The sequence below is a fragment of the Neolamprologus brichardi genome, chromosome 3 (assembly GCF_056152115.1).
Source record: "Neolamprologus brichardi isolate AB-2024 chromosome 3, ASM5615211v1, whole genome shotgun sequence".
In the NCBI taxonomy this organism is placed as follows: Eukaryota; Metazoa; Chordata; class Actinopteri; order Cichliformes; family Cichlidae; genus Neolamprologus; species Neolamprologus brichardi.
In genome coordinates, this window is record NC_142106.1 from 13,099,205 (window position 1) to 13,118,884 (window position 19,680).

A 19,680-nucleotide genomic window follows, 5' to 3' on the forward strand; every position below is an offset into this window, starting at 1 on the left:
GTAAACGATCGGGAGACTCTTGTCGTCGTTATCGTTCCCCTCGCACGGTTTATTTCTCCGGTTTCAGCGTTTTTGCTTCACAACTAAAGCGAGCAGTTTACTTTGTGCACTAACATGGAGTCGAGTCAACCAGCGCCACCTCTGGCCAAGTGCCACAGCCTACAGCCAGATCAACTGGTGACACACATCTGCACCACGTTTGAATTCGTTTCATGCACAATACATTTGTGCCTTTCAATTGTCTCTGTTTGTGCGTCATGCAAATAGACCTTTGAAAAGAATGAAATGATATCATGTATGTACTATCAGGCTACATTTCTACAACATTCCAAATTATATACACAAAGTCATAAGAATCACCACCCCTGTTCATCATGATATCAATACTTTTGCCCATAAGAAAAATTTCGTGAACAAATATAGACACACTAATATTTCACCAGTGTTGTAACATCACATGTCGTTAGCATGGGTAAGATAACGAAATCAATACCTCAGATGGAAGCACCTTGACTGGGTTACTTCAACATCACTGGGTGACATGTCACTTTGATGCACCGACAGTGGAATTATAGTTCAGGTGACCTGCATGCCTTTGCACTTTAAAGACACTAGAGCACCTAAAGGACGCATGGAAACATCAAGTGATACACAGATAAGACTGTTGCACAGAAATATGCAGTATCTGCACACTGTAACATGTTTAGTTGCTTTACTCAAGAGCCTGACTTCAGATGAATGGCTCTGACCATCTCATCTTTCTTGCAGATTGAATGCACCTTCTATGGGAAGTGGTACCACACAGTGTGTGTGGACTTCCCCTCTGCAGAAGGCGACTACAAATGTTGTGGTTGCTAAATAAACAGAAAAAATTGATCCCTGTTGTGTTCGCTTACTGATTGTTTTTAGTGTTGACAATCCACATTGCTGGGATTGCATCTTTCAACATGTTTGTGGGTAAGTGCAGCCACTCAGCCTCTACTCAATGTGATCATAGCAGCAGGTGCAGATGTGTCACAAGTTAATCTAGTAGTAGGCTGTGGTATTTGGCCACAGGTGGCAGCAGTGGACTGACCTCCATTGGAGACTGCTCCAGCTGCTATGTGATAGTGCATCTGCTACAAATTGAAGATCATATGCAAGTATTGGAAATTAACGCTTGTATTATGTTGACAAACAAAAAAGTGACATTGATTTTGTTGCGGGTCATTTTGACCCGTACTGTGTAAATCCACTCAGAATTGTCAAGAAACTGCAATAAAACAATAGTAACTGTATTTCCCATCAGATAAACATGTAGAACACAGACATACAACAGTTTGACTTTCCATAACTATTTTAGGAACAATTTGGTTTTTCGCTCTTACAAACATATTTCTTTTGAACCTGCCCTACGTTCTCTGTTTTTCAATGCTCAACATTTTCAATTTTGTCCACATGATGGACAGAATGTAACTGTGTGCTTTCTGCAGATGTACTTCTTGCATTTCTCACACAAAATGCTTGTTTTACAACAGGAATCTTCCTAACTAAGATTTAAAACAAAAGATTTCTACGTCTCCTCCAGTCCCAAAAACAGATGACAAACCAATCGCCACACCTGAGTCACTGACTTTCTTAAATCCACTCACTCTCACTGGCTGTTTATTACTAATCACTGTGTAACTGCTGTGAATTCACAGTAACTGCCATCTCCTTACAAATGTTCATTAGATTAACCACACTTATAAAGACTGTATATAACCACCAACTCTCCAGCCATGTTGATTGGATTGCCTATATTGGCTGGAAATATTCATTTCCAGAGAAAAGACACAGGCAGACGATGCTTATGTGATGTGACAACACTGATGAAATATTGATATGTCATATTTGTCCAAGGCGTATTTCATTGTTATGGAAAAAGAGAATATTAAAATCATGATGAACAGGGGTGGTGATTCTTATGACTTTGTGTATATAATTTGGAATGTTGTAGAAATGTAGCCTGATAGTACATACATGATATCATTTCATTCTTTTCAAAGGTCTATTTGCATGACGCACAGACAGAGACAATTGAAAGGCACAAATGTGTTGTGCATGAAACGAATTCAAACGTGGTGCAGATGTGTGTCACCAGTTGATCTGGCTGTAGGCTGCGGCACTTGGCCAGAGGTGGCGCTGGTTGACTCGACTCCATGTTAGTGCACAAAGTAAACTGCTCGCTTTAGTTGTGAAGCAAAAACGCTGAAACCGGAGAAATAAAACGTGCGAGGGGAACGATAACGACGACAAGAGTCTCCCGATCGTTTACTCTTGCTGTCCTGTGAACAACATCGGCGTGGTGTTAATTGTTTGCTGTTTTCGCGATCGCGTCGCGCATGAGGATATCACCAGGTAAACTCGAAACATTTGTAAACATTTTGTTGTTCAACAGCATCAAGACTGACAGAGTGTGTTCGAGATAACCTCACAAGTGTCACAGGTGACACATTTGGAGTTTTTTTGCTGGTTTGTCGGTAGCAGCTCCTGAAACGCAAGACTGCCACACATCTGTTCGACCAACGCCAGTAGATCTAAACGCCAGTAGATCTGGAACACCGGCGATCGACCGGTGGTGGCTAACGCGGAGCTCAATCGTGGATAAGGGAAACCGAAGGCAGGAGCGTGAGGTGAACTGAATTTCAGGTAAGAAGTTATGAACTGCATTCTATTTGGGTCAGATATAAACCGAGTTTAGGTGTAGTTTATTTTCGTTGTGCTGACTTTTTACAATCACTTACAATAACTCTACTGCGTGCTAGCAAGCACGACGGAGTTTCTATACAGCTGTGTGCACGCTAAGTTACTGATGTTGAACTTTATGACAGCCTCTCCTGTTATTCTCTTGCTTGTTGAAACTTCAGTCATGAAACTGATCAATGATCGACTTTTCTCTCTTGTTTGTTTATCGCGCTAAACAACAGCAGCACGTTTAAGGTTGATCAGCTGTTGTTAGAATTCCTTTGATTTTAATTTCTAGTATCAGCTGATGTTTGCTGGAGCCACAGCTGAAAAAAGGGCTGGTCCAAACCAGGAGATGTCCTTACTGAATCATCAGAGCTGAACTGGTGATGGAGAAACAGGTTTACCTTTTAGGTGACATGAATGAGTTGAAGGAAAGTTATGAACTGTTTATGAGAGACAAATAACACCAAGCTCCTTTTTTGTGTAGCTGACAGCTGGTAACTGTGCAGGGGCGGATCTAGCAAAGCTTTTGCCAGGGGGCCAGGTAGGGCATTAACAGGGAAAGGGGGGCACAAAGAAATACTTTTCTTTCTTACACTCATATAAAATATTTATCTTTTATTAAATAGTTATCTGAATCTTACAACCAAAGTTTGTATAACAATACACAAGATTGGCTGTAGACCATTGTTAATCATTCAGAACACTGTGTAAAAATAACAAAAACAAAAAGTGAATGCAAAAGTGCACAAATATTTATTTTACGTGTTTGATGTGTGTGGCGGGGCGTGGTCTGCAGTGCCGCTGCAGGGGAGGTGGACCCACCTGAGCGGCATCTGCAATCACGCCTCTCAGGCGTAAAGTCTGTGCTCTCTCGGCTGTTTTTTTTTTTTTTTTTTGTATGTGTCGGGCTGTGAGATGAAAAGCTACAGCCGGCTGTGTGGGTACAGCAACTATGTGTGAAAAGTGGTCCATAACGTAATGCTTCAAAGCGTGTTCATGCAAACATTGTCGGGTCTGCTCATGAACCTCTGCACTAGTGATGGTGAGATGAAGCCTCATGATGAACTGAAGCTTTCCACCCAATTGGTCGACTCATGATTCGAAGCATTGTGATGATTCATTTGCTCTACTGCGCCATCAAGAGGACAATTCAAGTGAAGCAGGCTCTGTGATTATAATGATGTGTAAACCTCTAAACTGAATAAGTAAATTGTTTTCTTGGTTATTTATCCCGAATATTGTCTCAGTATGTGTGATACAAAAGAGAAAGTGGAAACTATCAGGACAGAGTTTTGGTGTGATTGTGTAACTGTTAGCCTCAGACAGTCAGTCAATAGTATAATTCAGATCATAGATCAGTACATTTGCATATTTTTATAACTATAAAAAGAAAGCTGACACTTTCGAGACTTTATCTAATGTGTAAGCATCACAGCAGATGCCTTAGATTAGAATCAGTGAGCTGTCGGCTTTCAGCCCCGACCGTGTCCGTGCTGTCTGGTGAGAAAGGCGACATCTCACTGATTGTGATGCGTCAGCGCTTTGTGTTTACGTCTTTGTGCAGAATCGGTGTACCTGCTCTCATTTACTGTTTTAGCTGTTTGGTGGTGGTTGAAATGTAGTAATATTTATATTAAAAATCGATTCAGGATTTTAATGAATCGATATCACGTTATCCAAGCTAGAATCGATTTTAATCGATAATCAAAACCCGCTAGTACCTGTGTAATCATGCTTATGTACATCTGGATAATGACACAAACTAGTATTTGGCGCTTCACTTTTTAATAAACTAAAAGACAGAAATCAGATTATAGGATCTGTAGTGTTGTTTATTTATATTATGGTGCTTATCATTTGTGATATTTATTACTGTGTGCATACTTTATTAGGAGAGATAAAATGAAATAAAAAATCTCTTCCTTGCTGGTTCCATCGAAGAAGAAATGCTCAAGTAACTATGTAACACGTACGTAATCCAATTCCATAACACAGTGTGATGGGAAATCAGCTGTGTTTTTCTGCCCATTTTATTTCGAATCTGGCGCGAACCGGTGAACAAGTCCCTGAATCAGTCACGTGGTACGGACTGCCCGCGAGGCCTCGAACGTCACTGCATACGTAATCAAAGCAAGCCTCGATACGCGCTTCACAGAAACGCCCCCGAGATTACCCGACACACGATTCGACGCTTCGACACACAGGACACATCACTACTCTGCACACAGCGTCTCTAAATCGGGGCTGTACGAAGTTACCTCATCTTTACACAAAACTGTAAGCTGTCATCTGTGAGGCGCGAGCGGTGTTTGTTTTTACCATAGTTCATGGTGGAGAATGGGTGCTCTGGTGAGTTTTGCTCTCTGTAGCCGTTTGAATGGCAAACTACAATGATTAGCGGCGGCATAGGCACACTTAAAATTTCTTCTGAAATTTTCGCTTTCTAGTTTTAGTTTAATATTTTTGATTTATTTTAATTTTGTTTAGATTTGACCTTTTACTGTATTTTTCATCACTTTCCAGACTGGATTTTCTTGTTTTAGTTTAGTTTTTATTAGTGTCAGTGTTTTACTCTTTTTAATAGTTAGGATATTAGGATGTTGAAAATCTGTACGTATATTCCAATGAAAAGGGAACTTTTTGAAAGCACTGACTTACAGTGCATTGGACAGAAAACACGTCCATCTAAAAGCTTGATGGTGTATTGTCACTACCCTCCTGGGCGGTCAGGGCACACGAACACCTAATGTTGTGAATGTGGAGTCAAGGAAAGACCCCACCCAGCCTCCGTCAGCGTCTAGCTGGACAGTTAGACCTGCTCTGATGCTGTGTTACTCCGCCTCCATTGTTAAAATGAGTTGGCTGCAACTTTGCTCACAAAGCACCGCGTCAACAGAAGGTTGACGTTTTTGAAGTGTTTTAAGCTGTAACCTACAGCTGATATAGGTGAACTGAACTTTTAAGGGTCACTTCACTCAAAATAAAAATCTGGATTTCCTTAGAAATTTCCACTCCCCAAGTCAGGAGGGACTACATTAAAAGTGTGCATTAGAATGAGTGATACGACACACTGACAGGATATAAGGTGAGTATTCAAATCAGAGACACAAGTATGACAGTGAAACAGAAGCTTTATTTGGGGCAGACACATTTCATTGGTTCTCAGATTGCTGTATGATGTCTTTCAGTTTGGCAGATGAACACAAACTTTATCTTAATTTCATTCATGTGAGTTTCACACATTTGGACTCTGAGAAATGCTTCACTGTTGTTCAGAGGTTCACACATCATCAGCTGCTGCTCAAAGAAACACGACCAGCAGAAAATCTCATGAAGTGAACGTGAGCTCGGACACTGACTTTGATTGTTTAAAGGGAACAATGTTCAGAGGAGGTTCAAACCAATCAGAGCCCACTCTGGTGTTTTTCTAACCGCCCGTGTTTACATGAAATCAGCTTTAGTCTTAGTGACGTTGAGCACATCAGCCACAAACATGTGATCCAAACAGATTGAGGCACTGGGAATGGAGCAGTGGATTAAAGTGTTAGTCGCATTCAAAAATGTGGTTTTGGTTTCTTAGATACTTTGAGTCTGAGGAAAAAGATGATTTACCGAATGTTTCAGTGTCATTTTAGAGAAGAAGCTCATGTCACTTCATGAAGTCTGTTCTGCTGTTTCAGTTCTTGTTTTGCCTCCTCTTGTCTGTCACTGTTGGTTTATTTTTCCGTGTCCCTGCTTCTTTCTCTAATTCTATGGCATAATCATTTATGTCATTCTCACAGTGAAGCCCATAGTATGGATAATTACACTGGCAAATTCCAAGGAACAGGTCTTTCATTTTCACACATTTTCCTCTGCTTTCTCTTTCCCCACAGTCCTGATTGGCACACGGATCTTTTTCCATCATTTCTTTGTCACTTTTGATCAGAACAACAAACTTTCCATGCTTCAAACCTGGAAATTTCTCACACTCCCCTGTGTAAATGTAAGGCGTCTGATCTGAAGGGTTTTCAGGAGCAGCACTGACTTCATCTTCATCATCAGCTTGGTCTTCAACTTTAGCTTTAGGGTTAGCTTCCTTTGCCTTGATGCTTTGGTGAGCTTTTCTAGTATAGGCGTGGACTGCTGTGTAAGTCTGAGACATTGGAATTCCTGTCACGTTTTCCCCACATTTGCTGAGTTTCTCTGCCACCTTATAACACAAAACCTTCTTATTCTTCTTAGTAATACACTTCTCAATGGCTTTGCTGACCTCCTGTACTTTGCTTTGAGTCCCTTTCACCTGTCTGGATATGGCCACAGTAATGCGCTCTGTTGACACATTCTGGAATCCTGTCAGCACGTGTTTGTTCAGGGTTTTAATTGTTTCATGGCTGGACTTTTTGGTTATAAATCCAACAACCATCCAGTCATACCTGTCATATGTCTTCTGCAGAAAATTCCAGACTTCCTTTGCCAAATCATCGCGTTTCTTAGATTTATCAATAAGTGGTTTCACGTCCTGTGTAACATAAGTCATACTGCTATTAATGCATTGTTTTTGGATTTCAAACATTGCTGTCATTGCTTCATATACATTCTTCTTCATCTCATCATCTCTCTCTTCAGACTGTATGTTCTTCAGTCTGTAGTAGAATTGATTCATCGTGTTGCCCTTTAAGATAAGTGTAAGAATGAGATAAGTATATTCTATGATTTCCTTCTCATGACATTTAACATGTTCAGCCAGTTCATCCCTGAGGTTATTAATGAAGCTCTTTCCTGTTTTTTTCAGCAACTCTCCCATTTCCCGAGGAGCTTTCTCATATTCTGAGTAGGCTTTTATAAAGCTTTTTTCATGTCTTTTCCTTTCATCCTGATCTTTAGCCCCAGCGAGACTGCCCAGTAGTGTTTTGTATTCAATCCAGGCAGTCCTAATTTTCATCTCTGGATTAGAATAAGTTGTAGCTGCCCAGATGTCCCACTTTAGTTCCTGATGATGCTTCTCAAGCTTAAGATCGATTTTTTCAAATTCTTCCTTGATATCTTTCAGTAATGATTTGTCATTAACATGTTCGTCTATCAGTATCGCTATTGTCATTAGTAAGGAAAATACAGTACCTACCACTGGCACAATATTAGCCACAGACGTAGCAGATTTAAGAATATCATGACTAGTGTTTTTTACCGCATTCCCAATGCCTGTGACTAAAGTTAGTAAAAGTCCACCAATATTTTTGAGGTTCTCCTTATTTTTTAGTGCGCTTTTAAGTTTTTCTTTGCCTTGTTTTAGTTTCTCCAGAAGGGCTTTCTCATGTTTGCTTTGGTCAGCAGATGGAGACGTGGTCACACTGGAGATGATGAAAAAGGCTGACATCATCAGCAGGAGCAGCGGACCAACAGATGTCATGTCTGAAAATACACAAGACCAAAACATCATACTTTTTAAATATAGTCATTTATTAGAGCTTTTATTATCTTAACATAAAACAGTCAGGCTCTTAATTGAAATGACCCTCCATGCACTCAAGATTAAAGTACTAACATTAAAGTCTGATCAAAGTCTGCTATAGTCTGGAATCTACTTTGTCTACATTGCTGTTAAACTTGTTATGTACTGCTTTTTAAGGGAGCTATCTATTTTCAGAATTAGCTAAATTTGTATTTACATTTGGGCTGAGATCAGACGTCTTTGTCAGCTGGAGCCTTTCTGAGTTTGTGTTCTACGGTTGTAAAAGACAAGCTCCGTTGCGGTTTATTTCACACCTCAAACATTTAGTAAATAATTAAGCAAATACAAGTAACCTGCAATAAATTGCAGGTAGTAATAAAATAAACTACTAAGTCTTTTACGCTACGTCCGCACCTACACGGGTATTTTTGAAAACGCAGCTGTTTTGTCCACATGGTTTTTTAAAACCCTTTTTTGCATTTATGTGTGGATGAGGAATACAGAGTTCGTCACGCAACGTCAAAGGTACGTGCCTTTTTTTCACATCATGCACGTTATTGTTTACATGAGATGAATTGCAGAATGGCAGATAGAGACAAAATACTGTTACTGTTTATCTGACTATCCTCACGTTTTACACGCTTACATATACACACACGCAGTTACTGTCCCTCCATTTACAAAGGCAGAGACGTCACGGTGTAATTATTTTTCCGTGGTTGTTTTTTTCCTGTGTAATAATATTCAACATTGCTATTAATACATTTTTCAAAAAATGCCTCTCTGTGCAAAATGGGTTCAAAAACATAAACAACTGTGGGATACTGTTAGTCTGTGAATTGAACCGAGGGAACAAATCGTGGCAGGATCAGCCTGATGTTATTTGTATCCCGCTGTAACTTTACTGTATAAAGAGCTAACATCTCCAAAATGTCAGGAGTAGTTAGTCATTACAAGAAGTGTTTGTGAACTAAAAATCAAGAATGTGGGATCCTGTTTGTTCATGATTTGAACAGCGCAGCGCTGCTCCTGATGAAGGGAAAACCAATTCTGCAGGGGAGACCTACCTCGGCACTTGTGCAGGTGAAGCCAAAGGGAAGATTCACCATATTTCTAGTCTTTGGCTTAGAATGAAGTTGGTTTGGAAACATATTCAGCAATGCTTCATCTCCATCTTTGCGTTTCTGTGGGCGCCCCATGATAGCAATGTCCATGTGTTTTGTCCACCCCCCTCCCTTTTTCATACCGCGCCCCCCCTGCAATGGCTCTGCACCTCCCCCTAGGGGGCGGGCCCCACACTTTGGGAAGGTCTGGTCTAATTGATCCGTGTTTCACTCGTGTTTCCTATTCCCTCATTACCAGGCACGTGCAGAGGGGGGGCTAGAGGGGCTTGAGCACCCGCCCCTTTCCTGATGGGTGCCCAAAGTGCCCTTTTGTTGAGGCAACTTTAAAAAAAAAATTATTATTATTTTTTTTATGTGTGTGTGCGTGCGGAGTCCTGTCTGTGCCCCTCAACAATAATATTTAACTATTAATCACAGTTTTGCTAAATAAAAGGATCTGGCTTGCATCAGTCACATGATCACATTTAACCAATCATCGCCCTTGACAGCAGAACGCGCTGGTTACAAGCCAGGAACGAGCTCACAAAGAGCACGCGCATTTTTAGCGGTCCGGAGCTGTAGGAGAAACACAAGTTAACTCAGAGACACAGACCGATGCGACAAAACCAGTAAGTAGGTGTACAGTGTACACTGTAGTGTGTAGCACACAGGAGTATTAGCTTATTATGTACACGTTGGTAAGCTGACAAACATCACCTGTCCTTTTATTAACTGTACAAGTAGTGCTGGTCATAGCTGCTGGCTACCTGGCAGTCATGGGTCTGTAGCTCTGTCAGCGTTTTAGGGAACATATTTAGTTTTAAAGTAAGTTTCCGGGCTTTTCCTGCCTTTCTGGGGAGATTATATTTCACTAAAAAACGATCTAATATGCATGTCCACATAATTATGCATTATTATAATTATAATATATTAAAAAACACGCTGTATTTTAAAGAACATACATTAAGAAGCAGATTATATTAGATTTATATTTTAAATAAGACAAAATTTGGATTTTACAGCAGTAAAATTATTGTATCTCTACAGTTTAAAAATGTAATAAGCTTTGCCCCTGCACAGAGTGGATAGTGAAACAAATGGAATCATCATAATGACATTGTTTCATATTTATTACTTCTCCCTCCTCATTGCTTTATTATTGTAGCTCTAGTAATAAATAATAATGTAAGGATTCTGGATCAGCACCGTGATGCCCATAGTATATACAGTATTCTGAAGAAGGTCTAAAACGTCACTGTGCGTGCATGTGTTTGTTTTATTTAGATGGATTTAAAAAAAAATATTACTCATGATATAACATTGTGCAGACATGGCTGGTAAGGACATGAGGAGGAAACAGTAGAGCTGTGTGAGGCTACTAAAGGCAGGGCTATAACATTTTTCTGTCATCATTTTATTATAGATTAAGTGCAAGAGTTGTTAGGTGTGGATAATTAGATTATAGTTTATTGCAATAGCAAGTTGTGCCTTGTTCTCACATAGACAGCAAGTGGAGAGTGATATATGAGATGATGGGATGGAAGGAAGAAGAGAAGCAAAGAGTGATTCACAGACAGAGCCTAAATTATTTCTCACAGTTTTTTTGTTGCCTCATGGTTTCAAGCGCTGTCACCAATCTTTGCATTTTGTTATTATCTCATGACACTTGTTTAATCAGCTACCATCTCTCCTATGGACTTTTTAATGTCTACAGTCTCAGATCAACACAGCCCTGCCCTTCCCATATTAGATTCTTGATGAATGTGTGTTGTTGTTATTCAGCCTGGTTCAATGTGCCCCTGTTTAACTTTGAGCACCCGCCCCTTTAAACCTCTCTGCACGGCCCTGCTCATTACTCCTTGTATATTTAAGCCCAGTGTTTTCCTCATCGTACCTTCTCATGTGTATAAGTCTCGCTGCCTTTTTAGTTTCAAGTGTTAGCACCTCATTTCTAGTTTCCTGGTGTTTGAGTTTTCATTTCTCAGTGTTTTTGTTTCTAGTTTCCATTTTTCTAGGTTTGGTTTGATTTTTGTGAGCTTATGTTTTGTAAAAATTTTCACAGCAATAAAGCTGTTGCCTTAAGTTCCTCTTTTGTGTTTGAGTTCTGCATTTGGGTCCACCCACCACACAGCTGCGTATGCCATTATAAGCCTACTGCTGTTCTGAATTAGGCATAAAATCATCTATTTCCCCTCAAAAAATAAAATAAAATGAACTTAGAAATAAATAAAATAAATAAGGATCAGACATAAAAATAACTTTTGCTGTCTGTCCATGTTTAGAAATATTAATAATTTATCACAGCTGGTTGAATAAAGCTATTCATCGTCATTGTCAGCTAATATAATGTGTTCATTGTCTATTTTTAATAGATAGGATGCAGTCAACAAATTTTCAAAATAGTGAAATCTAAAAAAAAGGAAAAGACTGAGAAGTTTTAATTTTTAAAACTAGCATCTGAAAACACAACATTTCTGATTAGTGGATTAGTGAATGAACTGCTATATTTCCTGAGCTACAGTGACCTCATTAGAGTAATCTTTAGCATCCACTACTCTCAGTCCTTTATGCTTACGCTGACCTTTTCTACTCAAAAAGGCACATTTCAATTTTGTAAAGTAAATTTTGGAAATTGTTTTGAACAGAAAATGCAGACCTGAATGAGGTTTGGACAGGTGAAGATCCTGACGCTGGGTTCAGAGAGAGGAGCTGTCAGATTGGATCGTTGTTTTCTGGATGTGATGATGGAGTCCGAGGCGGCAGTCTGGATGCTCGTGTGCGTCAGAGAGAAGCAGACATTTTTATAAGACCCTGGAAAGCCACACCTCTGCTGCGATATTCATCCATATTTACTTTGCAGGAACATCAGAGAGTTTCACCTTTGGAGTCCAGGTGAGGGAGGGCTGATACCTTAGCATGTTGTCTTTGTGTGGATTCTCTTGTCCCCCTCCAACTCTGAAGATGTGCAGGTGCATTGGTGACTCTGAACTGGTTTTAGTGTGGAGTAAAAAAGGTTCCTAAAGCTCTGAATGCACAAACCATCAGCCCTGCTGTGTTCTGTCAGCTGAGGGAATAATCTCTGTGTGTTTGTGTGTGTGTGTGTGTGTGCGTGTGTGTGTGTGTGTGTTTAAGTAGGTAAATGTGACAGAGTCTCCTACACTAACAGCTGCTGTGGCTCTGATGAAGCTTCTGGGGGTGTCACTTTCAGAAATTTGAATCCTGGGAGAAATTGGACTAAAGTTCAGCAGAATGACTACAAATAATAATTCTGGCCTGTAATGTAATACTACTGCAACTTGTACCACTACAGAGTAGAGTATTTATACAGGGAGAATAATCAGATTACAATAAAGACGGGAATGTAAAAAGAATATGAATACACACTGCGATATGCACAGAGCTCTGGGCTCACAGCACTCACCCTCTTTTTTATGTTGTATTTTAAAGTTTTATAATTATGACAATCATCCACATATAAAACAAAAATAAAAAACAACAACAACACAAAAAACAAACAAACAAAAAAACAAACATAATACACACTGGCAATAACATGTTGGCACAGTGAAACCCTCAGATCTGCCCGGTCTGGGGGGGCTCCCCTCCACCTCTTTTCAGGTCCCATGTCGTCAGGTTTTTGCTACTGTCCATGCAGCTCCTACAGTCCACCCCTGGTGGTATTCGGAAGGGTATTTCCAGTCTATTTTATGAACTGTCTTCTGAAAACAGTGGTCACGGCCTTAGCAAGCTTTCCTTCTACCAGTGGTTGCGTGAAAATACTTAGCTAAGCTCTGGTTATATAACCCACCATCCCTCATCCCACATTACCACCTTCAACAAATCTCGCCCACTTCTTCCAGTTTTTATGAAATTGGTCCATTTTGAGGTTCAAAAAAGATGTACGTTTTTCCATTCTATAAATTTCCTCCATTATTCCTATCCAATCTTTCTTTGTTGGGGGCTCTTTCTCCAGCCACCTCCTGGTAAGCACTTTTTCGCCCGCTCCCAACAGGATGTTTATCAGATATTTGTCCCTTAAGGAGACTGTTGATGGTATATCGCCCAGATACACAATACAGAAATCCAAATTTAATTTGAGACCAGTCACCAAGTAAATTGATTCGATCATTTCACTCCAATATGGTTGGATTATTGGGCATTTCCAAAATATATGAAAATGATCTGCCATGTTTTCCCCACAGTTTCTCCAGCAGTATCAATCTTGAATGAATAGCCTTTATTGTCATTGTACAAGGTACAACGGAGTGCCACTCCGTTGGTGCAAAATGCAATAATAAATATAAATATAAAATATAAAAAGTACAATAAAACAACCAAAGTACTCAAACAACAATAAGTACGATATATACAGAATAGCAACATTCATATAATGATAGTATGAATAGCAGCATAATATAGTGACGGTGGCAAGTATGGTATAGTTAAGACACAATAACCCGAACTAGTGGTTTCCATCTGTTTTCCACATGTATTTAACCAACTGTCCTCTGATATGTTGATTTTAGCCTCGATAAAAAAGTAATCTAACCTGGAGTGTACTTTATGGGGGTATGAGAAAAACGTATAGCCCCTTTCCTTGGGATGTAACTCCCTCCAAACATCTATTATATTTCCTTCTACAAGAAGCTTTTTAACTGTTTTTGTCTCTCGAGTCGTCCTTTTAGTTTTGTTGTTGGAATCTAAGTGGGGCTGTAGTTGTATATTCCAATCCCCACAGATAAGGGTTCCCTTGGTGTGTTCCGCGATCAAATTAAATAATTTCTTAATAAATTCCTGATCATTGCCTGGCAGCCTGTAAATATTTAACAGAGTCACTGGTTTATGATCAATTTGACCCACTACCATAACGTACGTCCTTTCCTATCCCCTATAGATAAAATTTAAATAAATTTATTTTATTGGCAATCAGTATTGTAACCCCCCTTGCACACTTCTGTCTATATGATGAATAGTATACATGTTTGAACCCCAAGCGTTTTAACTGCTCATGTTCTGTATTGTTTAAATGGGTCTCCTGTCAAAATACTATATCATGCCTTTCCCTTCTCATTTTAGTTGCTATCTTTTTCCTCTTAATGGGGTTTTGAAGACCGTTAACATTCAATGATATTATCCTATATCATTGAATGTTATGTGGCTGTAGCTCAGGTGGCAGAGCAGGTCAGCCACTAATCAGAAGGTCGGTGGTTCGATCCCAGGCTGCCTCCTGGCTGCATGCCAAATATCCTTGGGCAAGATACTAACCCCATGTTTGCCTACTGGTGGTGGTCAGAGGGCCCGGTGGCGTCTGTCAGTGTGCCCCAGGGCAGCTGTGGCTACAATGTAGCTTGCCATCGCCAGTGTATGAATGTGTGTGTGAATGACTGAATGTAGTGTAAAGCGCTTTGGGGTCCTTAAGGACTAGAAAAGCGCTATACAAATGCAGGCCATTTACCATTTATACTCCTGGAATGACATGGTTTCTTCCTAAAATGCCATCTATGAGATAAACCCTCCCCGCCCTGAGCGATCAGTCCTGAAAAAAACCAACCTGTGCTTAACTTCTACATCAGAGTCTTTTTCACCCCCAGTTTGTGACTGGCTGAATTAAACATGGAGGTCAAACTGAGTAAAGAGCAAAAGGACACGTCTGCTGAGTGAAAATGGAACAAAGGCGAGTTGTGATAACAGATAATCCTGCTGGTGTATTTTAATAACATTTACACTCGACAGCTGCAGCTTTGTCTTCATGTTTGAGCAGACAATCATATCTGATCTACAATAACTGCTGTGTGCCTGTGAATATGACATAAGCGTGTCAGCGAGAGTTTTACTGTTTTACATAAGGATAAGCTTTTTTTGTCCATTGCAGTTGCCTGCACCCGAGATGACAGACCTAGATGACCATACATACAATATGCAAACTTACACTGGGGAGACAAGTCAGGTGTGAGTCATCATGAGGAGAAAGGACAAAAAACTCCATAGCACATAAGGAGCACAGATATCATCACACTATACGCGATGGAGGTATGTGGTATGTTCTGCGATGGAGCTGCAGGTTTGGTGGTGGTGATGTGTACTGCTGCCAGCGGGAGAGCTGCAGCTGTTGAATGTACTGTTACAGCAACCGTGTGATTATTGTAAGAATAAATGATGCTGCAAAGCACGAAAATGCCATCGGGTCTGCCGTGGTGGCGATCTTTTTTTTTTTTTTGAAAAAAGTCACAGGAGGACACAGGAGGACACAGTAGCGGCGAGGATACAGGAGCGGCGAGGACACAGGAGCGGCAAGGACACAGGAGCAGCGAGGACACAGGAGCGGCGAGGACACAGGAGCGGCGAGGACACAGGAGCGGTGAGTCCAGCGACCTGGCTGTTTCGTCTTTGCCGAAAGCACAGCGTTGTAAACAAGCAAAACTCAAAGTAAAGAATCTATCTCACCAGGCTAGTATTGATCTGATACTGATGTTGACTTGGTATCGATGCTATTGATACTTGGATCGATCCGCCCACCACTAGCTGACGTCACTGCTGTCTAAAAGAATGAAAGACCAAGGTTAATATTACTTTAATTATCCATAAAATCATCACATTCTCTGTAAGATTAAGGTCGACTATTGAACGGCGTATATTTTACATTAAAGGCTTTAAAACCAAGTTAATGATAAAAGTACAAACATCACTAATGTCACATAACTTTGCCGATATGTGGCCAACAGTAATGTTTTAATGTTCTTTGTTATGTCACTTATTTATTGCACATAAATAAGTGACATGATATTCAGTACTTACTTTTGAAAGTTTACTCTTCGGCTGCCCCTCTTCAGCCGTCTGCCGTTTTTTGGCAAAATTATCCACACCCACCACGAAAAGGGGACTGGAAAGTTCCAAGTCTAAGATAGCGCCTGAGAATGCTAACGAGGAGAGTGCTACGCCCAGCAACGTGCTAATGGATAGCTTCCATAACTACTCACATTAGCCGAAGAAGAAATGGATGAGTTCCCACCTCTTCCTGTTACACCTCTTAAATCACCAGCTCCGAAGAAGATGATGTACGAATGCAGCAGCTCTGACCCAGTTGATGTAATTTCCAGTTTATCGGCACTAATAAACACCAGGTCTGATAACACTGAGAGCATGGTGAGAGAGAACTCGAACATGGTGAGAGAGAATACGCTCAAGATTGAGGGTCTCAAAAAAGACGATTGATTTTGTGTGCGCGGAAATGAAAGACATGAAGGGGGAAGTTTGCGAACTGGAAAAAAAAGTAACTAAAGAGGAAGGCCGGGTGGACAACTGCCAACAGAGAATATCTGAGTTGGAAAGATATTCCAGGAGGTGGAATCTCAGACTACATGGAGTCAAGGAGACTGAAAAAGAAGACATAAGGGGAAAGGTGATAGAGATGTGCCAGTTTTTTTGTTCTTCATTATTAAACATCAGAATCAATCAGAATCAGAATACTTTATTAATCCCAAAGGAAATTAATTAAAGGAACATGTCATGGTCCTGGGTCGGTGACCCAGTGTTTTGAGTTTTGTATCATTATTGAATTTTGATTTTGTCATAGTTTATCTTTTCTAGTCTTTTGGTTTCAGTCACTGTGTTCTCTGGTCTTCTGTATTCCCTAGTCCAGCGTCTTGAAGCTTCATTTGCTCTAGTAGGACACCTACTGGACGTAAAAATATTAGTTGGCATGAATTTGAAGTTTGTGGCCTTTTGCACACAGCCTGTAAATGTCAACAACAAAAGGAGTGTGTAAAACATGTATATTGTAGTGATGCAGTATACTTTGTATATTTATACTGGCAGTATGGAAAATGATTATTTGGAAATGCTTAAAATGGAAATGATCATTTACTGTGAGGTGAGGTGTGGTTGGGGTGTGGACAGTGGTTGTGCTTTTGTAACGTTGAGGTATGGACAGCTACACACTGAGGCGTCAGTCCTGCCCATATTTTATTCAGTAAAAACTAAATTTTCACTGCTTTTATGACCTTTTAGTGGGGAGAACATAGCTAGGATTTAATGATTTAACAAATCTTTTAAATCCTTTGTCCTCCACAATGCTAAATGGCTGGGAGTCCTCAATCACCATGCCTTCATCTATTTGAGATTGTTCTCCTGAGGAAAGACAACAAAGACAAAGCACAAATATAAATATCACACACGTACAATATAACAATATATTATATTGTTATATCATTTAGTAACATTACTGCATGCTATATTATCATGGCATTTGATGGCTCACCTGGTCTTGCTCCACAATCGGTGTTCCCCTTATTCTCATGCAAAGCTCTGTAGTGCCTAAGCATGGATGAGGTGTTGTTGTTATATCCCAGCTCCCTGGCACATAGCAAACACTTCACCTTGTACAAAAGTAAAAACAGCTTAACATAAGTTTTATGGCACCATCAGTATTATGAAAATACATCCTCTGTAGAAATTTACATACCTTGTTGGGAGGAATAAAATCAATATATATATATATATATATATATATATATATATATATATATATATATATATATATATATATATATATATATATATATATATACATATATATATATATATATATATATATATATATATATATATACATATATATATATATATATATATATATACATATATATATATATATATATATATATATATATACATACATGTGTATATATATATATACATACATGTGTATATATATATATACATACATGTGTATATATATATATACATACATGTGTATATATATATATATATATATATATATATATATATATATACACATATATATATACATATATATATATATATATATACATATATATATATATATATATATATATATACATATATATACATATATATGTGTATATATATATATATGTATATATATACACATATATATATATATACACATATATATGTATATATATATGTATATATATATATATATATATATACATGTATATATATATATATATATATATATATATATATATATATATATATATATATATATATATATATATATATATATGTATATATATATATATATATATATACATGTATATATATATACATGTATATATATATACATGTATATATATATACATGTATATATATATATATATGTATATATATATATATGTATATATATATATATGTATATATATATATATATGTGTGTGTATATATATATATATATATGTGTGTGTATATATATATATATATATGTGTGTGTATATATATATATATATATGTGTGTGTATATATATATATATATATATGTGTGTGTATATATATATATATATATATGTGTGTGTATATACATATATATATGTTTATATATATGTGTATATATATGTTTATATATATGTGTATATATATGTATATATATATATATATATGTGTATATATATGTGACACTGTAGCGACACAGAGCCCTTATCCTCATAGTGCAGCAGTGGATTCAGCCTGTTTAAGGTAACTAACAATGCTAATGCTGTCAGACACTGAGGCCTGTTGCATTCACACACAGTGTTAGAGCAATGGCTGCAGCCCACAGCCTTTAAAATAGTGATTAAAATCCTGTCTGTAAGCAAAGTGTCATCAGACACTAAACTTTCAAACACTTGAGATTAAAATGAGCTGACAGCGAATCGTTCCTTGTATTACTGCACAAGGGAAAGACTGGAGATGACAATAATGATTTAATGGATTTTGTTTTCATTACACGTGTGCAGACTTTCATTACGAATGTAAAGTAAATGACCTGTGTAGTAGTTGTAACAGACAAGCACACAACAAACACGACAACAAATGAGAAGGATTTCGAAGCTCACAAGTGTTTCTTTCTTAAAGAACAGGCTCTGCTAATACTAGTGTGTCTGTGTGTATATTTTGTGGGTTGTCTGTTCACATGTCTTAACTAGATTATTTCCCATTTAAAGAAACAAACAAAATAACAACATGCATTAAATTATTTCATTGCAAGAATCTGACCCATAGTTCTCACTTTGCGAAGGCAGTCTGATTAAAGTGCTTGTTTACATGTGAACAACATTGAAATACGTCTGTTAACAGTTATGTTTTTACAATCTCAACCTGATCACCATCCTGCAGGAGGAGCAGTGAGTCCTGAGCAGAGATGGGTAATGCGTTACTGTAATCTGATTACTTTTTTCAAGTAACGAGTAAAGTAAGGGATTACTATTGCAAAAACGGTAATTAGATTACCGTTACTTTCCTGTAGGAACGCTGCGTTACTGCGTTACTAAAACCGTGATTTTTTTGCGAGAATGTCTCATGACAGTGACGTAAGTGAGTGTGATGTTCGTGACAACAGCTGTGTGCAGATTCGAGTGCGGGAGAGAGTATGAGCGTGCAGCGTTTAAAGCGTGGAAGTACTGACCTTACTTTGAG

The 19,680-nt window shown here is 38.6% G+C and overlaps 1 protein-coding gene across 1 annotated transcript; it reads right to left on the reverse strand.

Moving 5' to 3' along the window:
- Positions 1–6,388: 6,388 nt before the first annotated feature.
- Positions 6,389–8,101, reverse strand: LOC148103548 (uncharacterized). Its single transcript, XM_087838131.1, has one exon. It carries the CDS (start codon positions 8,099–8,101, stop codon positions 6,389–6,391), a length of 1,713 nt encoding a protein of 570 aa, XP_087694257.1.
- Between the last annotated feature and the right edge of the window lie 11,579 nt (positions 8,102–19,680).